Below are 26,493 nucleotides of genomic sequence, written 5' to 3'. Positions count from 1 at the left end.
GAAGCCTGCCGGGAAGGATGCGGGGCAGTCAGGTTTGCCCAAAATGGCAGCCCTGGAGGTTGAATTCACGTTGTCTGCGGTACCCTTGGGTGCCGGGCCTAACGGCCTCCTAGGCGTGGAGCCGAGCAACAAGACAGACCAGTTTCTAGTGACAGACAGCGGCAAGACCGTCATCCTCTATCAGGTGAGGGCGATAGACTCGGAGAGCCCCGCTGCGGTCTCGTCCCCTTCTGAACGCGGAGCTGGAGCCTCGGGTTTCTCACAGCTTCAGAAATAGATTGTCGAGCTGGCTCAGCAGAGAGCCGGCATGGCCTCCCCAGGGCGCTGAATGAGGTTTAGGATGTGATTCGGTTGTTTTCCTGAAGAGAAGCCTGTTTCCGAGTTGCAGGTGGCAGAACGTCGAAGTGCACGTGGGCTAGACTCGGCCAGGAAACCTGTGCCTCCGCTTGGGGTCTCTTGGAGATGACCTTGCCAAGTTCCCCTCCGGGGATCGCTGTCACCCAGCGGCCCACAGAAGGACTGAGCCGAGATTGGTTAGGCAGCAGAGGAGACTTACAGCTTGGGAACAGAGGTGTATCCTCGAGTCCCTGCACTCGAGCACCTCTTTCCTCCCCTTAGGGAAAAAAGTTGTGCAGATTCTTGTTTTGCTTTGCTTCCTTGGTAGCTTGATGGGAAACTTGATTCCCAGATCTGTTACCAACACGCTGTAGATCCTGGAATTAAAGAAATCTATACGCCCCGCCCCCTTTACATCCTTACTCAGGTTTCAACTCCCCTTCTAAGCAGCTTCGCTTTGCGTGGTAGCGTAGAAAGTAATAATTATTATCTGGGCTGTTGAACGTGATTGTCCTTGTCTTTAAGAAGCTAGCTATCTATTTTTAAGTTTTAGGAACAGGTTGCCAACAGTTCCCTGTTACTGTTGGATGGTTTTGGCTCTTGTGATGTCGCTGTTGGTGTTTTACCTGGGCTGTCAAGTGGACAACATTTTGCATAGTAATTAACAGTTCCTGCATAGGAATACAGTGGCCGATGAAAATTGGCAGGATCCCAGCTATCCCTACCTAATTTCCTATGCACCTGTTCAAAGTCACAATGGAATCAGTTCTTTAAATGTGCTACTGTTTAACAGTGTTGTTAATTTACCTTTTTTTTTTTCATTTTAGCAACTAGATTTATAAATATTTTCATTTTAACTACTCCTTTGGAGTTTTTCATATTTTTAATTGTGGTAAAATGCACATAGTATACATTTTTTCATCTTCATTTTTTTAAGTGTACGTTCAGGGTATTAAGTACATTCACATTGTTGTGCAGCCATCACCATCATCCATCCCCATCCACCACCATCATCACAAACTCTTTTCATCTTGCAAAAGTGAAACTGTACCCGTTAAACAGTAACTCCTTATTCCCCCAGCCTATTGCAACCACCATTCTACTTTCTGTCTTAAGTGGAATAATACAGTATTTATCTTTTTGTGACTGCGTTTTAGAAATTTGTTAAATGCTATCATTTTAATGGTTTCTTCTTTTGATTGTAAATTTAATTGCCTTTAATGTCTGAAATTGACTTGAGTATTTTATGTTATCTTAATTTTATTAGGTTTCTGATCAGAAACCCTTGGGGAGTTGGTCAGTGAAACAAGGTCAGATTATAACATGTCCAGCTGTATGCAACTTTCAAACTGGAGAGTTTATTGTTGTACATGATCATAAGGTGAGTTTTATAACTTTTTATATATACAGTATAAGTCAAATGATTTAGTGACTTCATGTTTATGTAAATGGAATTGGAATCCTTTTTTAACTTGTATGTTTTGATTTAAAGGTTTTGAGAATATGGAATGATGAAGATGTAAATCTGGAGAAAGCATTTAAAACTACAGTAAGTCTTTAGATTTTCCAAAATATTTATTAGCTTATTGGTGAGGTGGAATAATTTGTAATATAGTTGGTTTAATACATCTGTGAAAGTGAAAATAAAGGTTATTATCAGTTTTTCATTCTAGTTATCTTATAATGTATCTTGGTAACATACCAATTCATGAGTTAATTAATAGCTTAGAAAATATAAACTTTATTAGCCCATGGGATTAAGGTTTTAAATAATTCTGAATGATAATTTGTAGTTATTTCCCTGAGTTTAGATTTTTGTGGTGTGCCCTTGGGAGAACAACTTGACTTCACTGTGCTTTTCTTAAAATAGGTACAATAGTCCCTGCGTATTTCATGCATTATAAATTTTAAGAGTGGCACATAAGGCAATAAAAAAGAACTGTGACTAACTATGCCTTTTCTACTATGACCTGAAATATGTTAATTAACTTTTTCTTACTGGTAAAATGAGGATCTCAAACTTGGTTAATCTTGAGAGTTCCTTCCAGTTTTAAAAATGTCAGTATAATTGGCACATTTTAGAAGTGGCTTACAGTAGACCTGATACAAATACAATGGCTGTTGGTCCCTGTGCCTTTGAAATTTCTAGCTAACTGTGCTGTCTCCTGACTTTAGTCTTTTTATCTACCTTGCACTAACATGATCCTGAATTTTACACAGTGGGGTTAGTGTCTGCAGGCTACAGTTGTAATTATGACATCAATGTTTACCCAGCACCAGAATAACTTGTAACTGCATTAGTGGCTTTTTTTCTACCTCTCCCACATCCAGTTTTGGGAGACCCAGTTTGTAGCTTCACCTTCAGCATTCACAATGGAAGGATTAACCAGAAATAAACAGAAATGCTTACTTAGGAGGGGAGCAGGGGTAGGATAGACAGGATAGGAGCAGAAGTTAGACTTTGGTCTGTATTTTGTAGATTTGACTTTGGAACCATAACTGTAAAACAAAACTGAATAAAAATGGAAACGAATCAGTCCTCAAAAATAAGCCTTCTGTAAATATCCTTATTCTTTTAGTTGGCAATTGTTTTATAATAAAGATTAAAATACTCATATGTTCTTGTAGTTGTCGGCTGAGGTATATAGGATACATTCTATACAAGGGACAGAACCTTTCGTGCTCTTCAAGGAAGGTGCAGTTCGTGGTTTAGAGGCCTTGCTTACAGAGCCACAACAGAAAATTGAAACTGTTATTTCTGATGAAGAAGTGATTAAGTAAGTTCCAACACTTGTAAGTCATTTTTCACCAAAGTGAAAATATGTTCTGCATGTTCTTTATAACATTCTTTGTCTTGCGCAAAGGTAATTTGGTTATAAACTTAATAAAAGTAGTCTAATTAAAACTATTTAAAAGATGTTGGCCAAAACAACACCCCCCAAAGCCTTTAGGGTGGTAAGTGATTGGGTCATATGAGTCCTGTTTTAATGACAGGACTGGACAGTCAGTTATTTGAAGATGAAATGGATAATCCCACAAGACCAAAATCTCTGTCCTACTGCCCTGACTGCCACAGTGGGAACCCTTCCCCCTGCAGAAGGTGCAGCTTGTTGGTGAAATCATGGTAGTGCTATCAGCCCTCTGCGTTCCCAGATTCTGAAGTAAAACTGGGAAAATGACTCACCCAAAAAATAGAAGGAAATTTTGTGATTTCATTTATCTAATTCCCATTATTTTATCACATTTTCTGTTCAGTTAACTTCCTGCTTCTTCAGGTCCACCTCATGCAACCTAAATTTCTAAAGGTCAAAGCAAAGACTTGTGTTTCATAAGTGAACCATGTGGACAGTGGCAGGTCCTGTCTTGGACTGCCCTGCTGAAAGCCTCTGAAGTGTGAGCAACTATGTTTAAAGCAAATATTTAGGAAAAAAAGATTAACAGGTAGAAAATCTGGGTTCTAATTGCCACTTTGCCAAAAACTGGCCATGCAGCCTTAGTTTCAAACCCTTCAGTCTCCCTGTGCCTCAGTTCTCGCTGTCACTTGAGGAAGGCAGATGAAATTCTAATCTTTTCCTTAGAACGCTAGTCCCAAAAGCAACTCTCAAAAAACTAGAGGGGTGTCAAATAACTTTAAAACACTTAGCTGAAATACTGTATACTGTCATACATACATCCCCACTACCTTGAAACTTTATAGTTTAATTTATTATCCTCAAAGCTCTGGGAATTTCAGCAACTTGCATTTATTTTTTTTTTAGGAGAGCAAGGCAGAAGCTTTTATTTAGAGAGAAAGCCAAAGGACAGAGCTCCTGGCTCAGGCCAGGAGGGGGCAAGAGAGCCCGGGGTGGTGCGCGTTGTCTAGGGTTTTATAGGCGGTTGAGAGACAAAGGGCTAGGGATGTACACCTGCTAAGTAGTCCCAAAATGTTTATCTTTGAAGAGACATTAAGTTTCTTATTAGTCTTCCTGGTTATTTACAAGAATTTTACTGCTCTGATTTCCCCCCAGGATAGCAGCTCAGCTTCCTGGTCTGGGAGCATATCACTTAAGACTGCCTGCTTTGCTTCCCAAGGTGGGCTGAGTTATTGTCTGTTTATTAAGAAACTTACTTTTTAAGTAATTGGGTTTTATTTTCAAGATGGAATCCTTCCTGTTTTTGCTACATTGTTTTGGGCTTGCTTGCTACATTGCCCAGGTTGCAAATCATTTGTTAAGGGCTGGAGGAAGAAAAGTACCACTTGGGTAAAGTTAGAAAAACAAGCTGGGCCCCCCAGCAGGCTAAAGCAAATCCCCAATGGGTTATCTTGCTTTGTTTTTTCCAGAGGACCTCACCCTACTCTGTCTAAGCCCATGGTCCCTGTCTCATTCCCCCCTCTACAGATGGAGACCCTGCTGCTGCTAGGGGAAAGGGGGCAAGACCGCTCTGGCTGCTTCCTGCTGAGAGGGGGTGCAGTAAAGGGTGCAGTTAGGTCTCCATTACTGGTTAGTCGAGAAGCCTCAAAAGATGGGCATTTTCATCCTGGGTTCCATTTCCATCACTATTTGCAGTTTCATGACTTCAAAAGAATTTACAACACCAGCTCCATATCATAGTAGTCCATGGGACTTCTGGGCCTGAGAGCTTGAACTAGCTTTCAGAGGTCCTGGAGTGAATCAGAGACATTTTGTGAATAATTTGAAATGTACACTCAATATACAACTTTAACTAGGTCACAGGTCCCACCTGTACTGCTGTTAAGATGTGTAGTACCATTCTATTTTGTATAACTGCTTGGTGCATTAGTTTAGCATTAGTACTAAGACCTTTTGAGTAAAATTGTTTAAGGATTTGATATGCCAAATTACATTTTCTAAACCAAGAGATGGTGTAAAAATTGGGGCTAGGTGATCATATCAATGAAAAACACTCCTAAGTCCATTGTTGGAGGCTTGGGAAGTTTGCTGGGTATGGGATGTTTTTAATCCAACATTCTTATAGCCAAGAAGAAGTTTAGTTACCACACTTACTCAGTTCACTCGTTCTTAACAACCATGCTAGATCACCCACAAAACATTCACCAAACATGAGAAAGTCAAGCCTCTCTTCAAGCATTCTTTCTTTTGAAAGATTTAAGCCAGCTGTATTGCAGAAGATAAATTTCTGTCTCAGGGAGTCTAGTTCAAAAACCTCCCAATTTTTTAGGATAATGATGAACCCAGTAAGTAGAATGGATTTCCAATAGAAGGATTTAGAAAAACAGTTTTATATTGGTAGTAGTAGTTCATGGGACTTTCGACCATTTTCCTTCCTTGTGGCAAAATAAATCTAGCTGTATAACATTATTATATTGTATACTTCTCTCAGGGTTCAAGGCTCTCCAATCAGAGCGTTTGTTTAGGCCAGGCTTGTGTGCAGAAGGCAAGGCACCTTTTTTTCAGGGTTTGGGGAACAAATTGCTCCCAACTCTTTAGAATGCATGCCAGAGGCGTGTCTGGCTTTAAACTTTAAGAGGATGCTCCCATCTGGAAGAGAGAGAGAGAAAGACAGGCCTGCGACACCTGGTCGGCCTTTTCTGTGCCAGCGTCCCCTCACCTTGGAGCCTGGATGATAGTGGTCAATCACCTCCTCTGCCGGGCCTGCTGGATTTAACCACTCCTTACCAGCATGGCCTGCATCTTGCCTTGATTCCCCTCTTGCCTTCCCACTCAGCAAGAGTCGCCTCAGAGCTCTGGATTTAGTGGTACCTTACCAGTGTGCTCCTCCTTTATGCCTTTTGGGAGTTCTAATCCAGACCCTAATTTCTTCTGCACGGGCTTTAGCATAATACACTTGGGATCATTTTTTTTGCAAGGCCCCTGCCTGTCTGATAAGTGCAGGGAGTGTGTGACTTCTCACTGCCATGTCGGTCAGAGTCACAAGCCTGTTCCACTTCCCTGGGGGTTGCAGGAAAGGAAATGCCGTACCCCAGGATGACTGCCTTTAAGGAAGAGAGGTCAATAGAACAGAACCATTTACATGTTGGGCTCAGGTTTCAGCTTGACTACCTCACAAACTTCATTTACTCTACACAGGAAAAAGTGGCACAGTCCCAAGAGAACTGCTTCAAATGAGGAGCAAGGGAACTTTTTCCAAGGCCAGAGATAAAATTCAAACAAAGGCTGCCATGGACAGTTATGAAGTGGGGGGTTCTATACCCTCAAATGCCAGTTTCTGCCACTGCCTGGGAATTATCCTGCTAGTCACCCACTGTGAGAAATCTGACTGTCAGACAAAGAGGTCGGGGATCATCTGCGACTCTCACATAGGCAGCAGCCTAGCCCGAGGTTCACTCAGCACCATCGGATCAGTTGTTCTGAGCTGAGATCCAAGGACCACTGTCTTCTAATCTGGTCTGCCCTCAGAGTCCGCAGATTAGGAGGGGAAAGTAGGAAATTGGCTCAGCCACTTCCCAACATTCCCATCTGGAGGCGGGGGATCAAGGAATGGCAGACATCGGGAAACCTTTCACCTGAGACTTTAGACTGGTAGCCAACGCTAATCGTCAAAATTTCAAGTGGCTAACAAGTGTCCAGACACATTTTTATGAGGTAAAAAGTACAGCATTTAGTCAAGAATAAGAGCGAAGCGTAGATCTCCTACCTTCATAGGGTTCCATGAAATTGGTGAAGTTAGAGGCACACATAGAGCATGGAAAGAAAGTAAAGAGCCTCACTCAGAGACCAGGGTGACCTGAAAAAGCAGACTGGAAGTCAGAGAGACAGAGTCATTCCTCAGGGATACCCAGTCGGGCTGTCGGGGTCTGATTCCAGACACACCGGCCTTTGAGAAGCCGCTGAAGTGTAGCCTCAGCCTAGACTCTCGCAGGTGCCCACAGCCTTCCTCAGTCCCTCGCATCCAGGGAGATGCCTCTGAAAGGGAATCCTGGCCTCCACTCAGCTGACATTCCCGGCTCCCAAGGGAGACGGGGGATCCACTGAGGGAGACACAGGGGAACCTGTCGCTGGAGACTTGATTGGCAGCTGGGCTAGTCCCATTTAAGTAGCTGATGAGCGCCCGATTTTGAGTGCCATAGACAGCTTCCTTGTATAAGGACAAGAAGAAGGCAGGCAGGCTCAGATGGCAATACTCACCTCTGAAGTTATCCCAGCCGAGCCCCCAAAAATGATGCCGGGTTCTTGTTTGTGGAATCGAAGAATGAACTTTGCAGACACTCAAGGTAGGAGAGCAAGGCAGAGGCTTTTATTTAGAGAGAAAGCCAAATGACCGAGCTCCTGGCTCAGGACAGGAGGGGACAAGAGAGTCCCCCGGCAATTTGCATTTAATGCAGAGATGCTTTTGACACAGAAATGCCTAATTCCTTGGGGTATGTATTTTGAAACACTGAATTAAGTGTTCTCTGATGTCTCTCTGCTTCTAAAATTATTTAATAAAGAAATAATTTCTTAAATTTAAATTGATATGTTTCTCACACTGGTGATTTGGCACTTGAAATTTTTTCTTTTTATTTTTTTAGGTGGGCAAAGTTTATCATGGTATTTAGGCATCCTGTTTTAATCTTTATTACTGAAAAAGTAAGTGATATCTTTAATTCCTGGCCCATTTTGTGACATTTCAGAATCACCTAAACTAAAAGGGGACTTTAGTATTCCTCTCAGAAGAATTTTTATTTCATATCTTTTTAAAATACTAAAAAGGTCTAGTGCTCTTTAACATGACATGCTGATCATGTTAAATTTCATGTTAACATACCCACAATTAATGAAAACATCTTTTGGGCAGGGCATTTTCCTTTTACAGTATTAAAGTCTCGCCCACTCTTTGTAAAGCATAATAGCCATGAAAGATTTATATATTTGTGTCATATTCTGATACTTTTTTTTAATCACTAAGAATTCTATAACTGGATCACCTATCATTGATTAAATTAATTCTAATTGATATAGGGTATTTATACAGCTTCAGAGATATAGTACATGAACTAAAAGCGGTCAGTGTTAAAAGAGCACACATAATAGACTTTCAACCTTTCTTACAAAGTAGTAAGCTAAAAGTTCACTGAATTCAATCATGAGGAGAACGAGAGAAGTCAACTCCTAAAACATTCATGCTGCATTGGTTACATAGGCAGTGATTCAATCTTTTTAGAAATCACTAGAATCACACATTCCTAGAATCCTCCTTGTTGAACTTAACAGGCTCCCACACTTTTAATCTAAGTACAGTGCTAAGCATAAATAATGTTATTGCTACTACTCCAACTACTAATGAACTTTGGACATATAAACAGACTTATCTAGAAAGAAAAATTATCCACAGTAAATTCATAATGTCCCAATTCATTAATATATTATAAATGATGTACTAATGCATGGAACACTCTTCTCAAAGAGGTTTGACATCCCCTGCATAAAAAAATATAAAATATAATATAATATAATATAATATAATATAATATAATATAATATAATATAATATAATATAATATAATATAATATAATATAATATAATATAATATAATATAATAAATACAATACAATACAATACAATACAATACAATACAATACAATACAATACAATACAATACTAAAAAGCCTATTAGCTATAAAGAAATATTTTTATAACATGTTTAATTGACAAGAGGTATTTAAGCACCCATTGAAGTAATTAGAATGGGCAAGAACTGACAATATTTAAATATAGTTGGGTGGAATGGGATATTTTTAAAATAAAATAACTTTTTTTTTTTGCAGCATGGAAATTACCTTGCTTATGTGCAAAAGTTTAACTCATGTGTCTTAAGCAAATACACACTCTTACTTGGACAAGAAGAAAAATCTGTTATACAGAGCTTTACTGCATCTATAGATCGAACATTCATCTCTTTGATGTCATTAAGTAAGTGTTTTTCTTTAAACTTTCATATTGTAAGTAGAGGAATATTACAGGATAGTGTTTTATTTATAAGTTAGTCTTAGGTTTCTCCAGTTTTCTATTGTAGCACTTTCCTTGACAGGCTTGCTTACAAGCAGGTATGCCTTCACTTTTTGCACTTTGCCATGTCTGGTCATGCATTAGGTCTGGTTCTCTGCAGGTAACTTTTATGTCTTAACATTTACCATAAGCAATAAATAATAATATAAAAGGGAAAATCACCTTTTATCTGTGTCATGATAAGGCCAGGTTCTTTGGTATCATAATTAACGAACCATAAAATATCTAATATTGGATCGAGTGGCCCCTCCATTCCTCTTTTCTAGCCTTAAGATTTAGCGTACCCTTCTTTGACCAGTGGCAGAGACAGATGGCTAAAAGAGGACTGACTGAATAGTCTTGGCCTCTGCCAGCAACATTTTACAGATTTTTTAATGCCTTGGGGTTTATCTCTATGTGATGGTCTAAAGTATAACCCTAGCCATATGCATTTAGAGGGGGGAAATACGCCTTTGTGGTATTTCCTTCCCCCTGCCCTTTATGGCTTTTTTTGAAATTGTTTTGAGAAAGTTAAAGGATGAAAAACAAGAGCTGTCTTTAGGAAACATAAACATATTACCACAATTTAAAATCTTTGTGAAGGTTTTCACCGTGCAAATGTTTGCAATGGCTATTAAGAAAAAGGTTCCCACCATTTATTATATCTAAAAGGTTATTGGAATCCACTTAATGCCTTTGCTTAAGAAGGACTGGTTTTCTTAGTTTAACCTGTAGGATGTATTTATTGTTAAATAAAAGTTTGTGAGTTATGTTTCAGCTTATTTTGAAGTAAGGGAGTCTGAAACAAAGGGTCATAAAATCTTCATGTTACATACCTAGAACCACATGCAATTGCCAAAATTCAGTTGGCCTTCAAAAAATAGCAATTTTGTATGGTTTTCAGAGTGTTAGAGTAATAATATATATAATGTATACATCAGAATGCGGATTAATTTTTAATGAGAGATACAGCCTTTTTAGTGACCAGATTGTCTGTACTCCTGACAGTCTTCTCTCATATTTTAAGTTACTACAGGTATTTATAGTTTTTATTTCTTGCCTAGTATACTTACTACAATTTTAATTAATACTCCTTCCTCAATATTAGTTTTGTAGCATACTCTTAAGGGAAAGCCAAGATTAATGTGATTATTACATTTGTTTATTTTTCTGTCTGGTTCCTGTATCATATTGGTAACATCTTACAAACAACCTAGTACATGTAACTGTAACAGATACAGAACTGTCCTTCATCCAGTAATGAAGAACAAATACTTGTTTCCAACAGGCTCTGATGGATGTGTGTATGAAACTTTGCTACCAATACATCCGAGTGACCCAGAAAAAAATCAGACTGTAGTTAGATCCCTGTTGCTCAAGACTGTAGTGTCTGGTAATGCTCGAAATGGTATCGCATTCACTGTCCTGGATCAAGATCATGTAGCAGTCCTGGGACCACCACTGTCAGCTTTCAAGGGTAACTGAAATCCTATCAGTTAAGACGTCCTTTAGATTTTTCCTTCAAACTATATCTTTTGGTATTCTCTGTTTTTTTCATTTATTTAGTACCACCCTAATTCATTTTCTTTATCACTATACTAATATTTTTGTAGCTTCCTAATTCTTTTTTGAATATGTCTTTAATTTCATCTTGGATTGGATTATCTTTGTAAAATATTAGCAGTGTCACTACCTTGCCCGTGACTAAGGTCTTATAGAAATAAGACTTGCAGGTATCTGTGCCAGCCCATATCCATTTGAACCATTGATAAGCCTTGCAGAAGACGATTGAATCCATGGCTAGGCAACATTTCACTGAATGGAAATCCAGTGGGCTTGGACTGCTTAAAATTTGGGGACTATTAGTATCCTTTTTCATCTCTGTGACTTCAGATCAAGGTTCTCCTCATCACCTCACCTCCTTGCTCCCAAACACCCCTCCGCACACACGGACTGGTAGCCTACCATAAAGAACACAACTGTTCCTGGCCAGTGCTAGATTGGGGTCTCAACAGCCTACACTATAAAACTCAGAATCTATTGTAGGGAATTCAGGGCTATCCACAGTCAATACTCTATCCATCTTTTCCAGTCTCTCCTCCTAATTATGGAGCAAGAACCCTCTGCTTTATTCAGGCCAGGCTCCCTGTTAACTGTGGACTTGCTATGCCCATCCTCACCTACATACTTTGTTCTTAAGGTTTCTCCTACCTATTAAAATAGGAGCTACTGGTTATAGCATAGCTATCCTGTGCCAGTCATTTCATTTATAGTATCTCATTATTTTGATTGTTTAATCTTTGAACAACCCAATGAGAGAACATAAAATAACTACTTGAATAACATACCACTTTAAAATCAGGAATCCGAGGTGTTAGGTCACTAGTAGAACTAGGATTCAACCCAAGCAGGTTGACTCTTAGGCCCTCTACCCCACTGCACTTACGTCCTGGCTCTTAACCGCTTTACCATGTTGTGCTTCTCGCTCATCCCCTATCCTCCCTCTTTCTGGTTCTGGCTTTACCTTGCAAAACACAGTAATCCCTGTCAAGAGTTTTCTGCATCTCTTTCCAAACTTTAAATATGTATACAAGCAAATATTACTACTTTTTTTTTCCTTCTCTTTTTACACAGGCGGTAGCATACTGTACACACTGTTGTGCACCTTATTCACTGACTTGAGATATCATAGAGATCTTTCCATATCAGCATATTTATTATTATTCCTTAGACTTGGTTTTTTTTAGAGGAGTTTATGGTTCACAGCAAAATTGAGGGGAGGGTACACAGATATCCCCACCCCCAAACCTGTCCACTTCCTGTCATGAGATATCATATCTTTGAGTTTTGTGGTCATCACTGTTTTCATGCTCGTTTTTATACTTAATAAAAAAGACTTCTGTGTTTAACTGTTACTCTTCCCTGTTCTCCTTCCCCTCGCTGAGTATCATATATTTATACTTGGGATGACTTCTGAATTTTCATGTCTTATTTTATAGAATGCCTCTCCATATGGAACACAAAATTTCAAACACTACAGACTTCAAAAGAGTTACCACAAGGGACCAATGGTCAAGTAAGTTTTTGCACTTCAATATTTTTTTCAAATTTAGTTGTTTTTGTGCCTGATAAATATACATAAAGGAAGAGACCTTGTAACATCATTTTGGCAATTTTTGATGAAAAAATATTTTTTTACCTGCAAGATTATATTAATTTGGTTCTTGTTTTAGTAGTTTCCTTATGTTTGTGACTTTTAAAAGAATAAATTATAGCTAGTTTTATGTCAAAGGAGAACAATTAGCTAGGTAACAAAACAACTTGTTTCTAGGTGCTCTTTGGTTTGATCTTTTTAGTTTTGTATTTTGTACTGTACCTCAGGGCTGTTACTTTTCCTAATAAATTAGTCTCTTAGGCTATATGTTAAACATTTCATGGAATGACATAAGAATTATCTCCTTAAAGAACTAAAATCTAAGCCAAGCCAGACTATAAACTTCCTGAGACTGAGACCCATATCTGCTTTATTCTCAGTTAAATCTTCAGCACCTGGCTAAGATGTGCAATCAGTGTTGGTCGTTGAGAGAATGAATATCCATATGCAAATAAAATGTAAAGCTAGATAGTAGGATGTTACTGATAATCGTTATTATCAATATAATTGTAAATATCAGTAGAGGATAAAGAGACTAGATTTCTCAGCATACAATTTAATTATAATTTATAGTTAAACAAATAATAACAAAATTAATCACTCAAAATTCCTCCACTCTGCAAACTTATTTTTGATTTCCATGTTCCTTTAAGCTTTTTGTTCATATACCTTATTTACTATTTTATCATTGGAATCATAAAAGAAACAGTGTTAAATTCTTTCTTCATTGAGTGTATCATAACAGTTTACCCGTTAAAATAGCTTTGGTAATTATGTAAATAAATGTGTAATTGTGACATTTATTTTAAACAACTCATTTATTTTTAGTGTGCATATTGATCAGAGTTTTATGAATCAAGAGTATCTTTTAAATCATACTTCATTCAGATATGGGCAAAAAAGTGGTATAACCATACCAAATTAATAAGTTGTATGTAAGTGATTATGCTGGAAAGTTCCTCAACTTTTTCTTGTCCTTTTTTATAACTGAGATTGCTCACACCATAAGTTATTGTTAGAAGTAATGTGGCTTTGTTGAATAAGGTCTTAGAAGAGGAAAAAATTACTAACATTTTTGATGATATCTTCTGTAGCTCTGGTGTTATGGGGAAAATTTGTTTATGCTACATGGAAAATTTCTAACTGTGATTCCATACAAGTGTGAAGTATCATCATTAGCAGGTGCTCTTGGAAAACTCAAGCATAGTCAAGATCCAGGTAGGAACTTATATGTTTGTTTTATTATAAACCATTTTAATAATTTTCAGTGTGATATGTAGATTTCTACAGCCATCAATTTGTACAGCTGTTCTCAGTGTTTAAATATGCCACAGTTCATTGACATTTCCTTGACCCTTAATGTGTAATAGTCCACATTGCAAGTGCTGTTGGAGGCTAAAAAGCTACACTGAGTTTTGAATACCTGTGTTCTGACTTTAGGGACCGTGGGAGAGTTCCCCAGACAAAATTGTTAATTACTCTACCATCCCTGGTTTATCAGCAGACTCATCTGTTGGCCTAATATTGCTGGGCACATTGCCTTTTACAATATCATGATTTACTAATCTGGGGTTAAACAGAATTAAATAGAACTTTAAAGCCTCAAATTATGCATGAGTGTTTATTTTTTGTTGTTCTTTGATTGGTTATGTAATTACCACTAGGTCAAAAAATTCCAGAAATTATGTGTTTTGTTTTCTTAGACACTCACACTGTGCCTCATTTTGTAAACTGGGAGACATCTCAGGGTTGTGTACTTGGATCCCAGAATGCTGAGCAGTCAAAGAGAATTGTAAGTTTGGTAGTTGAAATAGAAATGTTAATGCAAATACTGAAAAACAGAAAAACACAGTTATTTAATTATTTTAGTGACCCATATCTGTACAAATCTTAAAGCTTTGATCTTAATGACAGGACAATTTGAATCTTGAACCCAGTAACCTGACAGTCTTTATCCAAAAATGACACACATGATCTGTAGTTCATGTTTATGGTAGGGGTGTGTGTGTTTTTAGTAAGACCCAGGTGTGAAAATAGATGAATTGTAATTAGTAATAATGCCTTCCTGAGTATAGAGGTTTTATTTTGTGTTTAAAAAACAAAAACTTTAGTAAAAGTCTTAAAGATATAAAAGTTAAAAGCTCAAATAAACCCACTTTTCACTAAACTATTTAAATTGTGATTAAAGCAGAAGTGGGCTAGTCTCTTTGGGACATTTCATGCTCTTCTAAATGTGTATTGGATCTTTTGCATTGTTTTGAAATCCTAATCAATTTACTTAATTCCAGTTAAGGAGAAGAAAAATTGATGTGAACGTACAGCCAGAGGTTCCAGCATCCACACTTTTTTCAACTGTTAAGGTAAATAAAAAATAGGAGAAATAGGAAAATCAACTCAAGTGTTTGAAAGAAATCCCATCTGCTTTCATTCTACCTTCTTTTTATGGCCATGGTTGTAGCTATAGCTAACATTTCTGTAGTATCTTAAGATTGTCAGAGTGACCCAGTACTTTGGCTTATTTGACTCTCAATAAGTATTTTGTGAGATCATTGTGATGGTGGTTGCATTGTCAGTATCTCCTTCAACTTTGCATTGAATATGTTTGTAATTTAGCCACTTAAAGATTTTGATTTCTAAACCCTTGGATTTATTTTCTTTGCAGTGTGTCTTTGTGAAGCAAACTGTAGTGTCAACTCCAGTTCATAGCAATGCATGAATACTATTAGTGACTTAAGAAAATGTTGAACTTTGAACTTTTAAGTTCAGAGTGACATTTATCAATGTACCAGACTGTGCTCTTTGTTTCTGCCCTTTCAGAAAGATTCTGAAAAACACATCGAAGCAGAACTGCATAAATTTTTGGCTAGTAAGCGGACACATGACTTTCATACTATTATTGGCGATATAGTAATAGGACTTCTGAGAAGATGTAAAGCAGAGCCATCATTTTATCCCCGGAACGCTCTGATGCAGCTTGTCCAAACACATGTCCTTTCTTACAGGTAAATGATTTTGTACACCGAACTTCACAGGCATAACTCTTTTTGAACTTGTTTTTTTCCATTCTAATTTTCATAATCTGAAAAATCTTACAAATTATTTGCAGTTGAGATTTTTCTTAACATATAAAAATGATTTGTGTTTTAAAATGTCCATTAATAGATGAATGAATAAAGAAGATATGGTACACATAGACGATGGAATATTACTCAGCCATAAGAAAGGAATCCTACCATTTGCAAGAACATAGATGAACCTAGAGAGTGTTACACTAAGTGAAATAAGATGGTCAGAGAAAGGCAACTACCCTATGATTACACTTACTTGCAGAGTCTAAAAACAAAACAAAACAAAACAATACAGAATGAATAAAATGGCAGTAGACTCGTAGACTCTGAGAAGTGACTAGTGGTTACCTTAGGTGGAGGGGTTGGGGTATGTGGGTAGGGAGGGGGAGGGGGATAAAGGGGCACAAAAATTCTCAGTCATAAGTTGGTCACAGTGATGGTAGTAGAGCATGGAGAATATAGCCAATCATTCTGTAACATCTTTCTCTGTTGACAGATAGTAACTGCACTAGTTGGGATGAGGATTTAATAATGTGTGCAACTGGTGAACCACTGTGTTGTATGCTTGAAACTATTGTATATCAGTTGTACTTAAGGAAAAAAAAAATCTGTGTTCTTCTGTCTTAGCTTGTGTCCAGGCTTAATGGAGGCTGCCTTAGAAAAGGCCGACGTGCAAGTGCTGCAACTTTGTCTACAGCAATTCCCTGACATTCCTGAGTCCGTCACCTGTGCATGCTTAAAAATTTTCTTGAGGTAAGTTAGAAACTGATGGTCCTTTTCCTTCACTGCATTTAATCTAGTATATTACGTGATTTCTGAAACTTATAAGTACTTACAAAATGAAAAACCTTCCTAGTAAGTCCCATTACTGATAAGAATCAACATCTTGTTTTCACTTAACATGATAGCATTAGTGATGACAGTCTTCAAGGAACAGATATCAGTATGGAATCAGTTTCTGGCTACAGTGGTACTGTACAAGATGAGGAAATGAAAGAGCAAACTGAAATTCTTCAAAACGGTTTCAATCCTGAAGAAGGTAACTGCAATAACAGTGATCAAGAATTAAATGGAAAGCCTCAGAACGCAAGAGAGACCACTTTGTGCCCTGTAATACCAAAAAGAGCAGCTCTGCTGTATCCTTTGAAACAGTTTTCCTTATAGTGTCCAGGAATGTAATCAAATGCCAAGCAATAAGCCAAGGAGTAATTAGATACTTAAAGGTGTTTTTTTCTTTCTTTCAATTTTTTTTCAGTTCCTGCTTGAAAATGGATTACATTCCGTGCTATATTCAAACAACTCACCTAAACCTGTTTTCTTATTTAAGAAGCTATACTAAGGCAGAGTCCCTGTCAATTCTGAAAATTAGTATTCTGAATAAATACCAATTATAGAATAGTAAAGCACCCCAGATGATCTCTAGTGATTAGGAAAATGTTCACTGTTAGAGCTCTTCTGAAAAAGTAAAACCTTTGTGTACATTTAGAAAAAATCATTGGGGGAGGGAATTGCTCATAATATCAGTAGAAAAGCCTTTATTTACTCAAATAAGATTTTCCTTTAGTCCTAAGTAGAAATGCAATTCTTCAATCAGCATATAGTGAAATGTTTCTTCTGCCTCACTTGAAAGATATCCCAGCACAACATATCACCGTAAGTGTTCCTACAAATCCTGTAGAATTTTGTTTCTGGTTTAAGTTTTGCCGCTTAACTCTAACTAGCTTTTAGGGCATTCAGAGGGTTATCAAGTTCTTTCATGTGAGTGAGAGGTTTTCCAGCCCCGATGGTACAAAATTGTGCCTAGCAGACTCGAGTGATTTTTGGTCGGCAGACCTTGGCATGTTCCTGATGTCAAGCCTGAAGGCCAAGCTAATCCATTTAAGTTATAAACCAGGAGAAACCAAAAAGAATTGCTGAGAGAAGGATTATCTCTTCTCTACTTACTATTTACAAGTATAATAAGCTCCCTGTCCACTTCTCCCAAACCAGATAACTCCTCATTGATCTCAGGGACTACATTTTATTCTTTCTTGTGTCCTCAGATATCTAGCATATTTGTTTGATGTACAGTTAAATTCAGTAGCTTCTTAAAATTCTTTCCACTCTCTTTTTAGCTTTATAGAGAGAGAGTTTTTCTCTTAAAGTGGTAAATTGTCCTTTTTTTCCCCACTCAGATATTTCTCCAGTATTTGTATTTCCTTTATATGAAGTGTAGTGAAAATGCTACTATGACTCTTCCTGGAATACACCCTCCAACTCTGAACCAGGTGAGGTACTTTTTTCACTTGGACCTGCTGCTGGGAAAAATCTGTTTAAAAAATGGTTATAGTGTCAAAATGGAATTCAGTAACTGATTTCTCTTTGTCTCCTAGTCCATGTGAACCTCCCCCATCACCACATGCACAAGCCACTGTAATGGAAGGTGGGGAGGATCTCTCACTTTGTCAGATAGATTTTTGGAGCCGTAATTTTATACTAAAGAGCCTAAATATATCTTAAATCCCTGATTCATTATTGTGACCCTTTTCAAGAATTTACTTAGCCTTGTTGGGAGAGGGTGATAATAAGTGTCCTAACAATCCTTAAGAATAAGAAAAAAAGTTAAATGAAAAAATGTTGTCAGTGAGTCTCATGGTAGGCCCTCTTTTAATACCAAATTTGAGAAACAGTTGGAACATTTAAAAAATAATTTATTCTGATTTAAGAATGTGTTATCCTAATTAAACACTTCAAACACTGTATTTGACTATTTTCATTCTTAAAAGTAAGTTAAAAAATTTTTAAGTAATTGATTTTATAGTCAAAAGTTCCAACAATACCAAAGGTTATAAACAAAAAGAAAACTTTGTGTCCCTTCTCCCCTAGTCCCTCTTAAAGATAACCATTATTAAGTTTCTTTTATGTCTAGAAATTTTCTTTCTCTATACTAACTTATCTTTTTTCTAGTTGAATATAGTTGATATACAATATTATATTAGTTTCAAATGTAAAACTTGTCTTTCTAACACAAAGTAGATCATAGTATGCACGGTATTCTGCAATTTGTTTTCTTCACTCAATACTATGTTTTGGACATTTTCTGGATCAGTATTTACATATATCTGCCTCAGTCTTTTTAACTACTGTATACTGTTTCATTTTATGGAAAATCTTAGTTAATTTGTCATTCCCCTGTTGCTTGAATTTAGTTGGTTCCAGTTTTTTGCTATTATAAACAAACCTTTAGCAAGCCTCTCATAGTGTATTTATGAGAGGACACCTGTTGGGTAAATTCCTGTATGAAATTACTGGATAAAGGGTGTATACATTTTTAGTTTCCAAAATGTGACAGTAGGTACTACTGCCACCAAGGTTTGAGGCTTTACCCTTTGCCAGTCAAATAGGTTACACAAGGCACTTTATTTTAATTTGCATTTCTTTGGTAATGAGAGAAATGGACTGTCTTTTCTTGCCTATTTATATTACTTTTTGTGAACTGCTTAGTCAGGTTCTTTGCCCATTTTTCTGTTACATGTTCTGTCTTTTTCATTTGGCTTATAAAGAATTCTTCATGTATTAAGGAAATTAACCTTTTTCTGTCAAAAGCATTATACTTTTTCATATTACTTGTCTTTTTACTCTCTTTAGTGTAATTTTTGCCATAAATAAGTTACTAATTTTTATGCTGTCAAAGTTAATAACCTTTTCCCTTTTTGGCTTCTTTATGGCTATGTCATGCTTAAGCCCTCTCTAAGAATATAAAAGCCATCCTTCTTTTCCCTAATACATTCATGGTTTCCTTCTCTGTGTTTAACTCTCAGATACATATAAAATTTATTTTGGTGTAATGAGTTTCATAGGGATCCACTTACTTCCCCCGCCCTCCCCAAGTGGATAATCAGTTTCCTTAATGCTTTTTCATGACAGTGATATTTGCATGTTAATGATACCATTTGAAGATGTAGAACTATGTAGAATACTTTAGTGACTGTATTGTAATAATGATATTTTAGTTAATGGTGCTCATCTATAATATACAACACCTAATTCTTGGGGCATATATATTTCAGAGGAGATGAGTGGGTTCTTTTTTTGGTAATTGCCAGTAATTATTTTTTAAACATTTTTAAATAAAAGGACAAATACTAACTCTCTCTTGGATTAAATAACACTCTGGCTTTCTTTTTACTGATTAATCTTATGAAAAAAGATCTAATTATGTTTTTTTGAACGAGAAAAGAGCCCTTTTAAAATATTGCTTAGATTCCTCCATATCTAAAATATTCAGGTTTTTGTAAAGATTTAATTTTTCTTGTAAATAACTGTTTGGTATAATTATGGATTTTGTAAAATGAACCTAAAATTAAATTTAAGATCTTAACTTTCCATTTTCTGTTTATCTTCAGATTCTGGATTGGATGTGCCTACTTCTGGATGCCAATTTTACTGTTATGGTAATGATACCAGAAGCGAAAAGGCTACTGTTAAATCTTTATAAGTTTGTGAAATCCCAGGTATGTGATTATTCAATATAAACTAAGTTCTGTTTGTACCCAAGTACCACCTAAATTATAATTTATTCCTTATAGTTTTTTCTTGGAATAGTATAAGTAATCGTGAAGGATTTGTTCATATGTAGATGTTATAGTAAAAGTTACTCTGAAATATTTTTTTTTAGGTATGCATATGTTCCGAGCTCAACAAGATCGAAGTAAGTTTTCGTGAGCTACAGAAATTAAATCAAGAAAAGAATAGTAGAGAATTATATTCAATTGAAGTGCTAGAACTCTTCTAATATACCAGTTCTCCTTCATAGATGTTTAATGAAGCTCTTTTATGTGAGTCCTTCTACTCATCCAGAAAAGCGATGTGTTTTGTTTGTGACTATCTCAGTGAGAAGACAAATGTGTCATCAAGTACCTGGACCATCACTTATTGATGCTTCTAGGTTGGACTGCAGGTTTCACGTGAACCTATTCTAGTTAATGGACATTGGTGGGGAGAGGTTCTGAAAGTTTTTTAAAATACTGTAACTGAGCTGATTTTAAGTAAACTTATTTGTGTATTGATAAAAGTCTAATTTTTTACCATGTGTTTTGAACAGTTCTTAGAAAAAAATCACCACTGAAACAGTGATTCTAGGAAGAATTTAGTTCTATCAGAAGCTGTCCCAGCTTATCTGTGCTCACGGGAGAGAGAAGAGGTCAGTTCCACAGCAGGGAAGGAAGGGGGACCTTGTACAGGCATGTGCTTATCTTCTGCCATTTTCTTCTGTCCTTTACCTACTTCCATTTGCCTTCTTTACATACCTGGGGATTGAACAATTCCTCTTTCTGTACATTGTCTCTTAGACTACCTCCATCATTAGTTGATAATTTAGGTTATAAAAATATACTACTAAATAGCAAAGTCTCTTCTGAAAATAGTTTTGTAAATGATTGACCATAGAATTTCTCTTTTTAACTCTTTGGATTTAGGACAAGTGAAGGGATCTATGTAGAATAAAAGGTTGCTTTTATTTCTTGAAAGCAAACTCTATTTTATTAAAAGTTAAATCACTCTTAATAGATGATGTAAAGTAACTTGAAACCTTTCTGAGCTATGAAGGGCTCTGTTTAAGAAATCATTTTGAAACCTGTTTTAACTTAAAGGGTTATGATATGTTTTTTTTAAATCCTAGAAGTTCTAGCTGTAAATAAAAATTTAAGTGATTCTAGAGCCCAGATTTACAGAATCCCAGTTGCTTAACCTAATTTGCCTTAGAGATGGCTTCGTTTTAAGTCAGGTACTCTATATAAACTTTAGTTATAACTATGGCAGATAATAAAACAGTTTCTCCTCTCATTCTTTATTTTATTTAATCCTGAGAGAAAGGAAATAAAGATAAGAGTATGTATTAACCATCATGCTCCCTTATATAATAGGACCTTCTGCTTAGATAAAGTGATATAGTACTTCTCAACAGAAATGAAAAATGAGGTCCCCACGGTGTATATCTGTTTTGTATCTTTTTTGCTGAACCACTTAAGAATTATCTGCAGATATTCAGACATAAAATTGTGGGTTCCTAAGCTTTTTCTTAAAACGTTGAGCTATAGAACAATGGATCCTTTGATTTAGGGGTACATTTTTATGGGGGTTAAGATTATTCAGGATTTTTATACTTTTTAGATTCTGAGCTATTTATGATTTTGTTTATAAGAACCCATATTAATAATTGTATATATTAATAAGAGGAGTTAAATCTCAGATGGATTTGTGAATTCTTCCATCAAATGGTGAGCAACTGAAATTCAGTTGCAGTCAGTTCATAGACTGATACTTTGCTCTTCATGACTCCTGATATATTGCACTCGAATATGGTTCTGCATGGAAGCATAACTTGCCTGGTCAGAGATCAAACAAGTAGAGAGAGGCCTTTGATGGGGCAGAAGTCAGAGAGAGATTCTCTGTGCCCTTAAATTTTTCATCTTCTGTGCAGGGCCCTTATAAAGTCTTTATTGTAACATGTAATAATTTGGGTTGTAAATAGTATGGAAAAAAATTACTGATGCTTGAAATAAGTAGAAAATTAGGTTGCCTACAGACTAAGTCATTAAATTTAGAAATAAGGATTTTATAAGGACACAGAGACTACTTACTTTTTGTTGAGGTATAATTGAGACAAAACTTACAGTCTGAGTTCTTAAAAACAGACTTTGTCTTACTTTTCCTACACACTAAGCACAAGACCACCAGCACGTAATTGCTGTTCATTAAATGCTTATTGAATAAAGTTACTGAATAATGGATCTCATCTGTCCAACTGTAGAGTAATAATTTTGAGCATTTGCAATAGTTACTTTTTCTGAAAAGTAAATCATCTATGTTTACTACATATAAGCAGTATATTTCTTTCTACCTCTACACTTATTTTTTAATGATAAATTTTATCTCATTTGTTTCTGATTACTTATACTATGTCTATCTAATAAGAGAGTTCTTTAAGTTCTCCATTTAGGAAGTGATTACCTTCTATAAACTTTATATTTTTTGAGGGAAATGTGGACTTATAGGTTATCATTACTACTTAAAATTAGATGTTTGTTTGCTTTTTGCTTCCTTAGCCTTCCTTGTCCATATTTGGTGACTATAATTATAGTGGAGTTCATTGTGGATCATGAAAACAAAGATGGACTTTTGCCCAGCTCTTTTTTAAAAATTTTAATCCTAAAAAAAGTGGCAAACAAAAACAATGAGCACTCATATATCCTTGACCTAAATTTACCTGTTGGTAACATTGCCACATTTCTTTTACTATTTTCTGTATTTTTTCCTTTTTTTCTGAATCGTTTGAATATTACTTATCAACACCCAGATTAATCCCATAATTGGGTTTGACCCCATAAATACTTCTTTAATCCTCTAAAACGAGCACTATTTTACATGACCACAATGCAATTATCAAATTCAGAAAATTAGTACAGTATTATTTAGAATGATTATAGTCCTTATTCAGATTTATGCAGTTGTCCTGGTAATGTCTTTTATAGCTGGACTTTTTCCCCCTCCTAAAATCCTTTCAAGGATCATGCGCTGCATTTAGTTTTCATGTTTCTCTAATCTCCTTTAGTCTACATACTTCATTTCTGAAGAATCTAAGCCAGTTATTTCACTGACTGTCCCTCAATTTGGATTTGTCTCGTTTCCACACGATTAGATTGAGATTAAACATTTTTGGCACAAATGCTTCAGAGAAGGCACAACAGCAGGAAGCACCGATGTGCACTGTCCCAGCATTGGTGGTGTTACATTGGATCACTTAGTTAAGGGAGGGTTTAACTGACTGCCTCGCTCTAAAGGTACCTTTCCCTTAGTACTTCGTAAGTAATCTGTGTATATCTTTGACAGCATGTGAATATCCTACTCTGGAATGTTCTTCCCCAACAGTGGTTTTAGATCTACTGGTAGTTTTTGCCTGACTCAGTTACTACTTTGGTGGTTGTGGTTGCAAATTGTAAAATGGTTTTTGGCATAAATATCACTTTAAAATGTTATGCTGTGCCATATAGTGACCATTCTCATCTCTTAGGTCTGCTTTATATCTATAGATGGATGACCAGATAAATGGGTAGACCTATTTCACAAACTTAGATAGTTATAATCACTTGAGTATACAATGTGTGGTCTACTTTTTCCACTTAATATTTTCATAAAAACATGTTTTTACATAGTTAACATGTTTTGGTTCTTTAAAGTTTCAGACTTAGAATTCTAACTATAGAGCTGAAAAGGCTTACCAATGTTAAGTATCTTTCTTATCCAGTTTCCACAGCTTTGTACTAGCAAAGCTGAAATGCAACTTTAGATTATACTATTACACTTCCTTTATCAGCACTATTATAATTTTGGGCCACTTTTGAAAGCATTTGCAAATCACTGGAATATTTGGAATGCTTCTGTTTGCTTTGGACAAATTTCTTAAAAAAAAACTTTAAATTCTGAACATTTGTTGTAGATTGGCATCGTTTTAAATTACCTCCCCAGAGCCTTTTCATCTCTAAGAAAGCAGTGCGCTGTTATCAAAGAGATTTAAATAAATGTCTGTTAGGGTTACTCTGTTAGTTTAAGATCACGTTAAGACTATTACCTTGATTAACACAGCCAATAATCAGATACAGTTGTGCTTTTTGTGTATTAGATTTTTAATTTGTAATATATTTCAGGTCCAGTTGCTATATTCTTTGCTCATTCTCAGATTTAGAATGTAAAATAGTTTTGTTTTTTAAGACTGTATTTTAACTAGTAGAACAGATATACAGATGTGTATTTACCATTTAAGCTTATGATACATTTATATATATATATAATAATAAGCTAATATACGTTAGATTATATAGTACGTACTGTGTGCCGGCCTAAATGCTTTACAAATATTAATTGATTTAATACCCTTAATCCTGCTTAGCAATCTCATGGGGTAAGATTTGTAGTTGAGGAAATTGAGGCACAGACCAGTAAGGTAGACTTCCAAGAACACATGGCTAGTGACTACCTAGTAACTACCCGGATTTGAACCCAGGCAGTCTACATTAGTACTCAACCCCCTACACTGTTCTGCTCGTAATCATTGCAATATTTGCTGCATGGCATACCTTAATTTGGTGGACTGAAGTCTTAAGACTCTTAACTCCTAATTATTGTTAATTGTATGTCAGAAAATATCTGCTTCACAGTAGTCCTCCTTGGGATGTAGTTTACAGAAACACCTTGTGACAGTGAGTGCCATGTATATAATGCTTAAAAAATTATCTGATAGATTCTGAATCTCTGTCACATGAATATGCAGATCAGCAGAAAGCATTACTCCAAGACCTAGCAAATTTTTTCATCAAACACTGAACACCTTGGGTGGTGACCATACAAGGCATGGAATCAAAATCAAGATAGTTTAAATCTGGAATAGATAAAAGTGAATTAGTCTAAGTTTAAAGATGAAAGAATGATTTGAATCAAAAACAAAAAAAAATTTACTGGCTTTTTATGAGGAACAAGTTAGAGATCATGGACAACTTGTGGAGTGGAAACCAAAAAATGTACTGCCCTGGAAGAGGAGAGGGGAGTCTCCAAAAGGGACACATTGTTACCAAAAAGAAAGTTTTTAGAAAAATTATCTTTCCCCTCTTTAATTCCATACTCACCAAGCAATTCACACTGATTTGCTTTCCCAGAAACAGAGACCTTAGTATGAGAGCTGATCAGGTACAGTTTCTGGTAATTCTTGTAAATTAATAAATTAGAATTCTCCCCTAAAATTTAATTTTATGTGAGCCTAATTACCCTTGGTTTCTTTTCATTTCTGGATGAGTTTGTGTGCTTTGGGTTGTCACTGCCAAATGTGAAATGCATCATCACGATATATTCAGACCACAGGATTTACAACCACTCTGTCTCCTGGTTTCTTTGGGTATTTTATTGTTTTATTGTTAAATGTCTTCTATTTTAAATTGTATATCAGGTAAAGTATAATTAGTGTATTAGATGTTCTATTTTACTTTAAAATGAACTTAGAGAACTTCAAGTACAAAGCTGAAGGAAAGCTCTTGGATTTACACAGACCATATGCACCATCCCTGCTTCATTACTAGGTTGGGTGATAGCAGATAATATGTAATAGCATAATTCTACAGAAATGAAATTTGACCCATTTTCATCAGTTTGATTGCTACATGGTTCCCTTAGGAAAACCAGGAATCTTAAGGCTTCTCTATAACCTTTGGTATAGAACTTTGAGTTTATGTGTACATGGCCTCTCAAACCAAGAAATGTACAATAAAATAATAGGATAGAAAATTAGGCCCAGGAAAGGTGGACACAAATACAGCAACTGCAAAAGTCAACAGAAGTTTTAATACAAGCTCACAAAGACTCTACCTGATTATATGTTAAATTTTTATATGTCCCTTTTTTCTTTTATTATAGACTATTTCAAAAATACAAAAGTAGACATAAGAGTATAATGAATTCCGTGTATGTATCACCCAGCTTCAACATGTATCATTATTTTCCCAATCCTATTTCATCTATATCTCCACTTATTCCCTTCCCGTATTATCTCAGACATCAGGTAATTTCATCTCTAAATATTTCAGTTACTCAGTTACTTTTACAAGTTACTTAAGTCAAAACAAAAGTTTACATATTGTGGAAATGGTTGGTAAGTCTCATGTCTTTCAGTCTATAGTTAGTTAATCCTGATCATCTCTTATTGGTTTTTTCCTTTCTCGCCTTTACTGGTTGAAAAATTAGATCATTTGTCCTGTAAAAATTCCAGTCTGTTTTATGCTGAGTATTTCCCCATAGTATCTGTTTTTATGTTCTGAATTCCTATTTCCTCTAAATTGTTATTTGGACCTAGAGACTATGTGAGATTTTGGTTTCTTTGGATTGTAATGTACAATTTTAAAATAAGCTATTTAAACCTTTCAGAATACCATAAATATGAACTGTAGAAGTTTACTTATATTA

General features: G+C 36.0%; 1 protein-coding gene across 1 annotated transcript; it reads left to right on the top strand.

Moving 5' to 3' along the window:
• NOL11 (nucleolar protein 11) lies at positions 1 to 26,493 on the top strand. Its single transcript, XM_036997374.2, has 18 exons — positions 1 to 184; positions 1,604 to 1,717; positions 1,829 to 1,885; positions 2,965 to 3,113; positions 7,829 to 7,886; positions 9,066 to 9,210; positions 10,574 to 10,762; positions 12,285 to 12,361; positions 13,534 to 13,657; positions 14,143 to 14,231; positions 14,728 to 14,799; positions 15,257 to 15,441; positions 16,135 to 16,260; positions 16,416 to 16,643; positions 17,082 to 17,160; positions 17,682 to 17,774; positions 19,893 to 20,000; positions 20,165 to 26,493. The coding sequence occupies exons 1-18, from the start codon at positions 44 to 46 to the stop codon at positions 20,279 to 20,281; spliced, it is 2,151 nt and encodes a 716-aa protein (XP_036853269.2). The 5' UTR covers positions 1 to 43; the 3' UTR covers positions 20,282 to 26,493.

This window comes from Manis javanica, chromosome 4, assembly GCF_040802235.1.
Source record: "Manis javanica isolate MJ-LG chromosome 4, MJ_LKY, whole genome shotgun sequence".
Classification (NCBI taxonomy): domain Eukaryota; kingdom Metazoa; phylum Chordata; class Mammalia; order Pholidota; family Manidae; genus Manis; species Manis javanica.
This window is presented reverse-complemented; position numbering and strand designations above follow the sequence as displayed.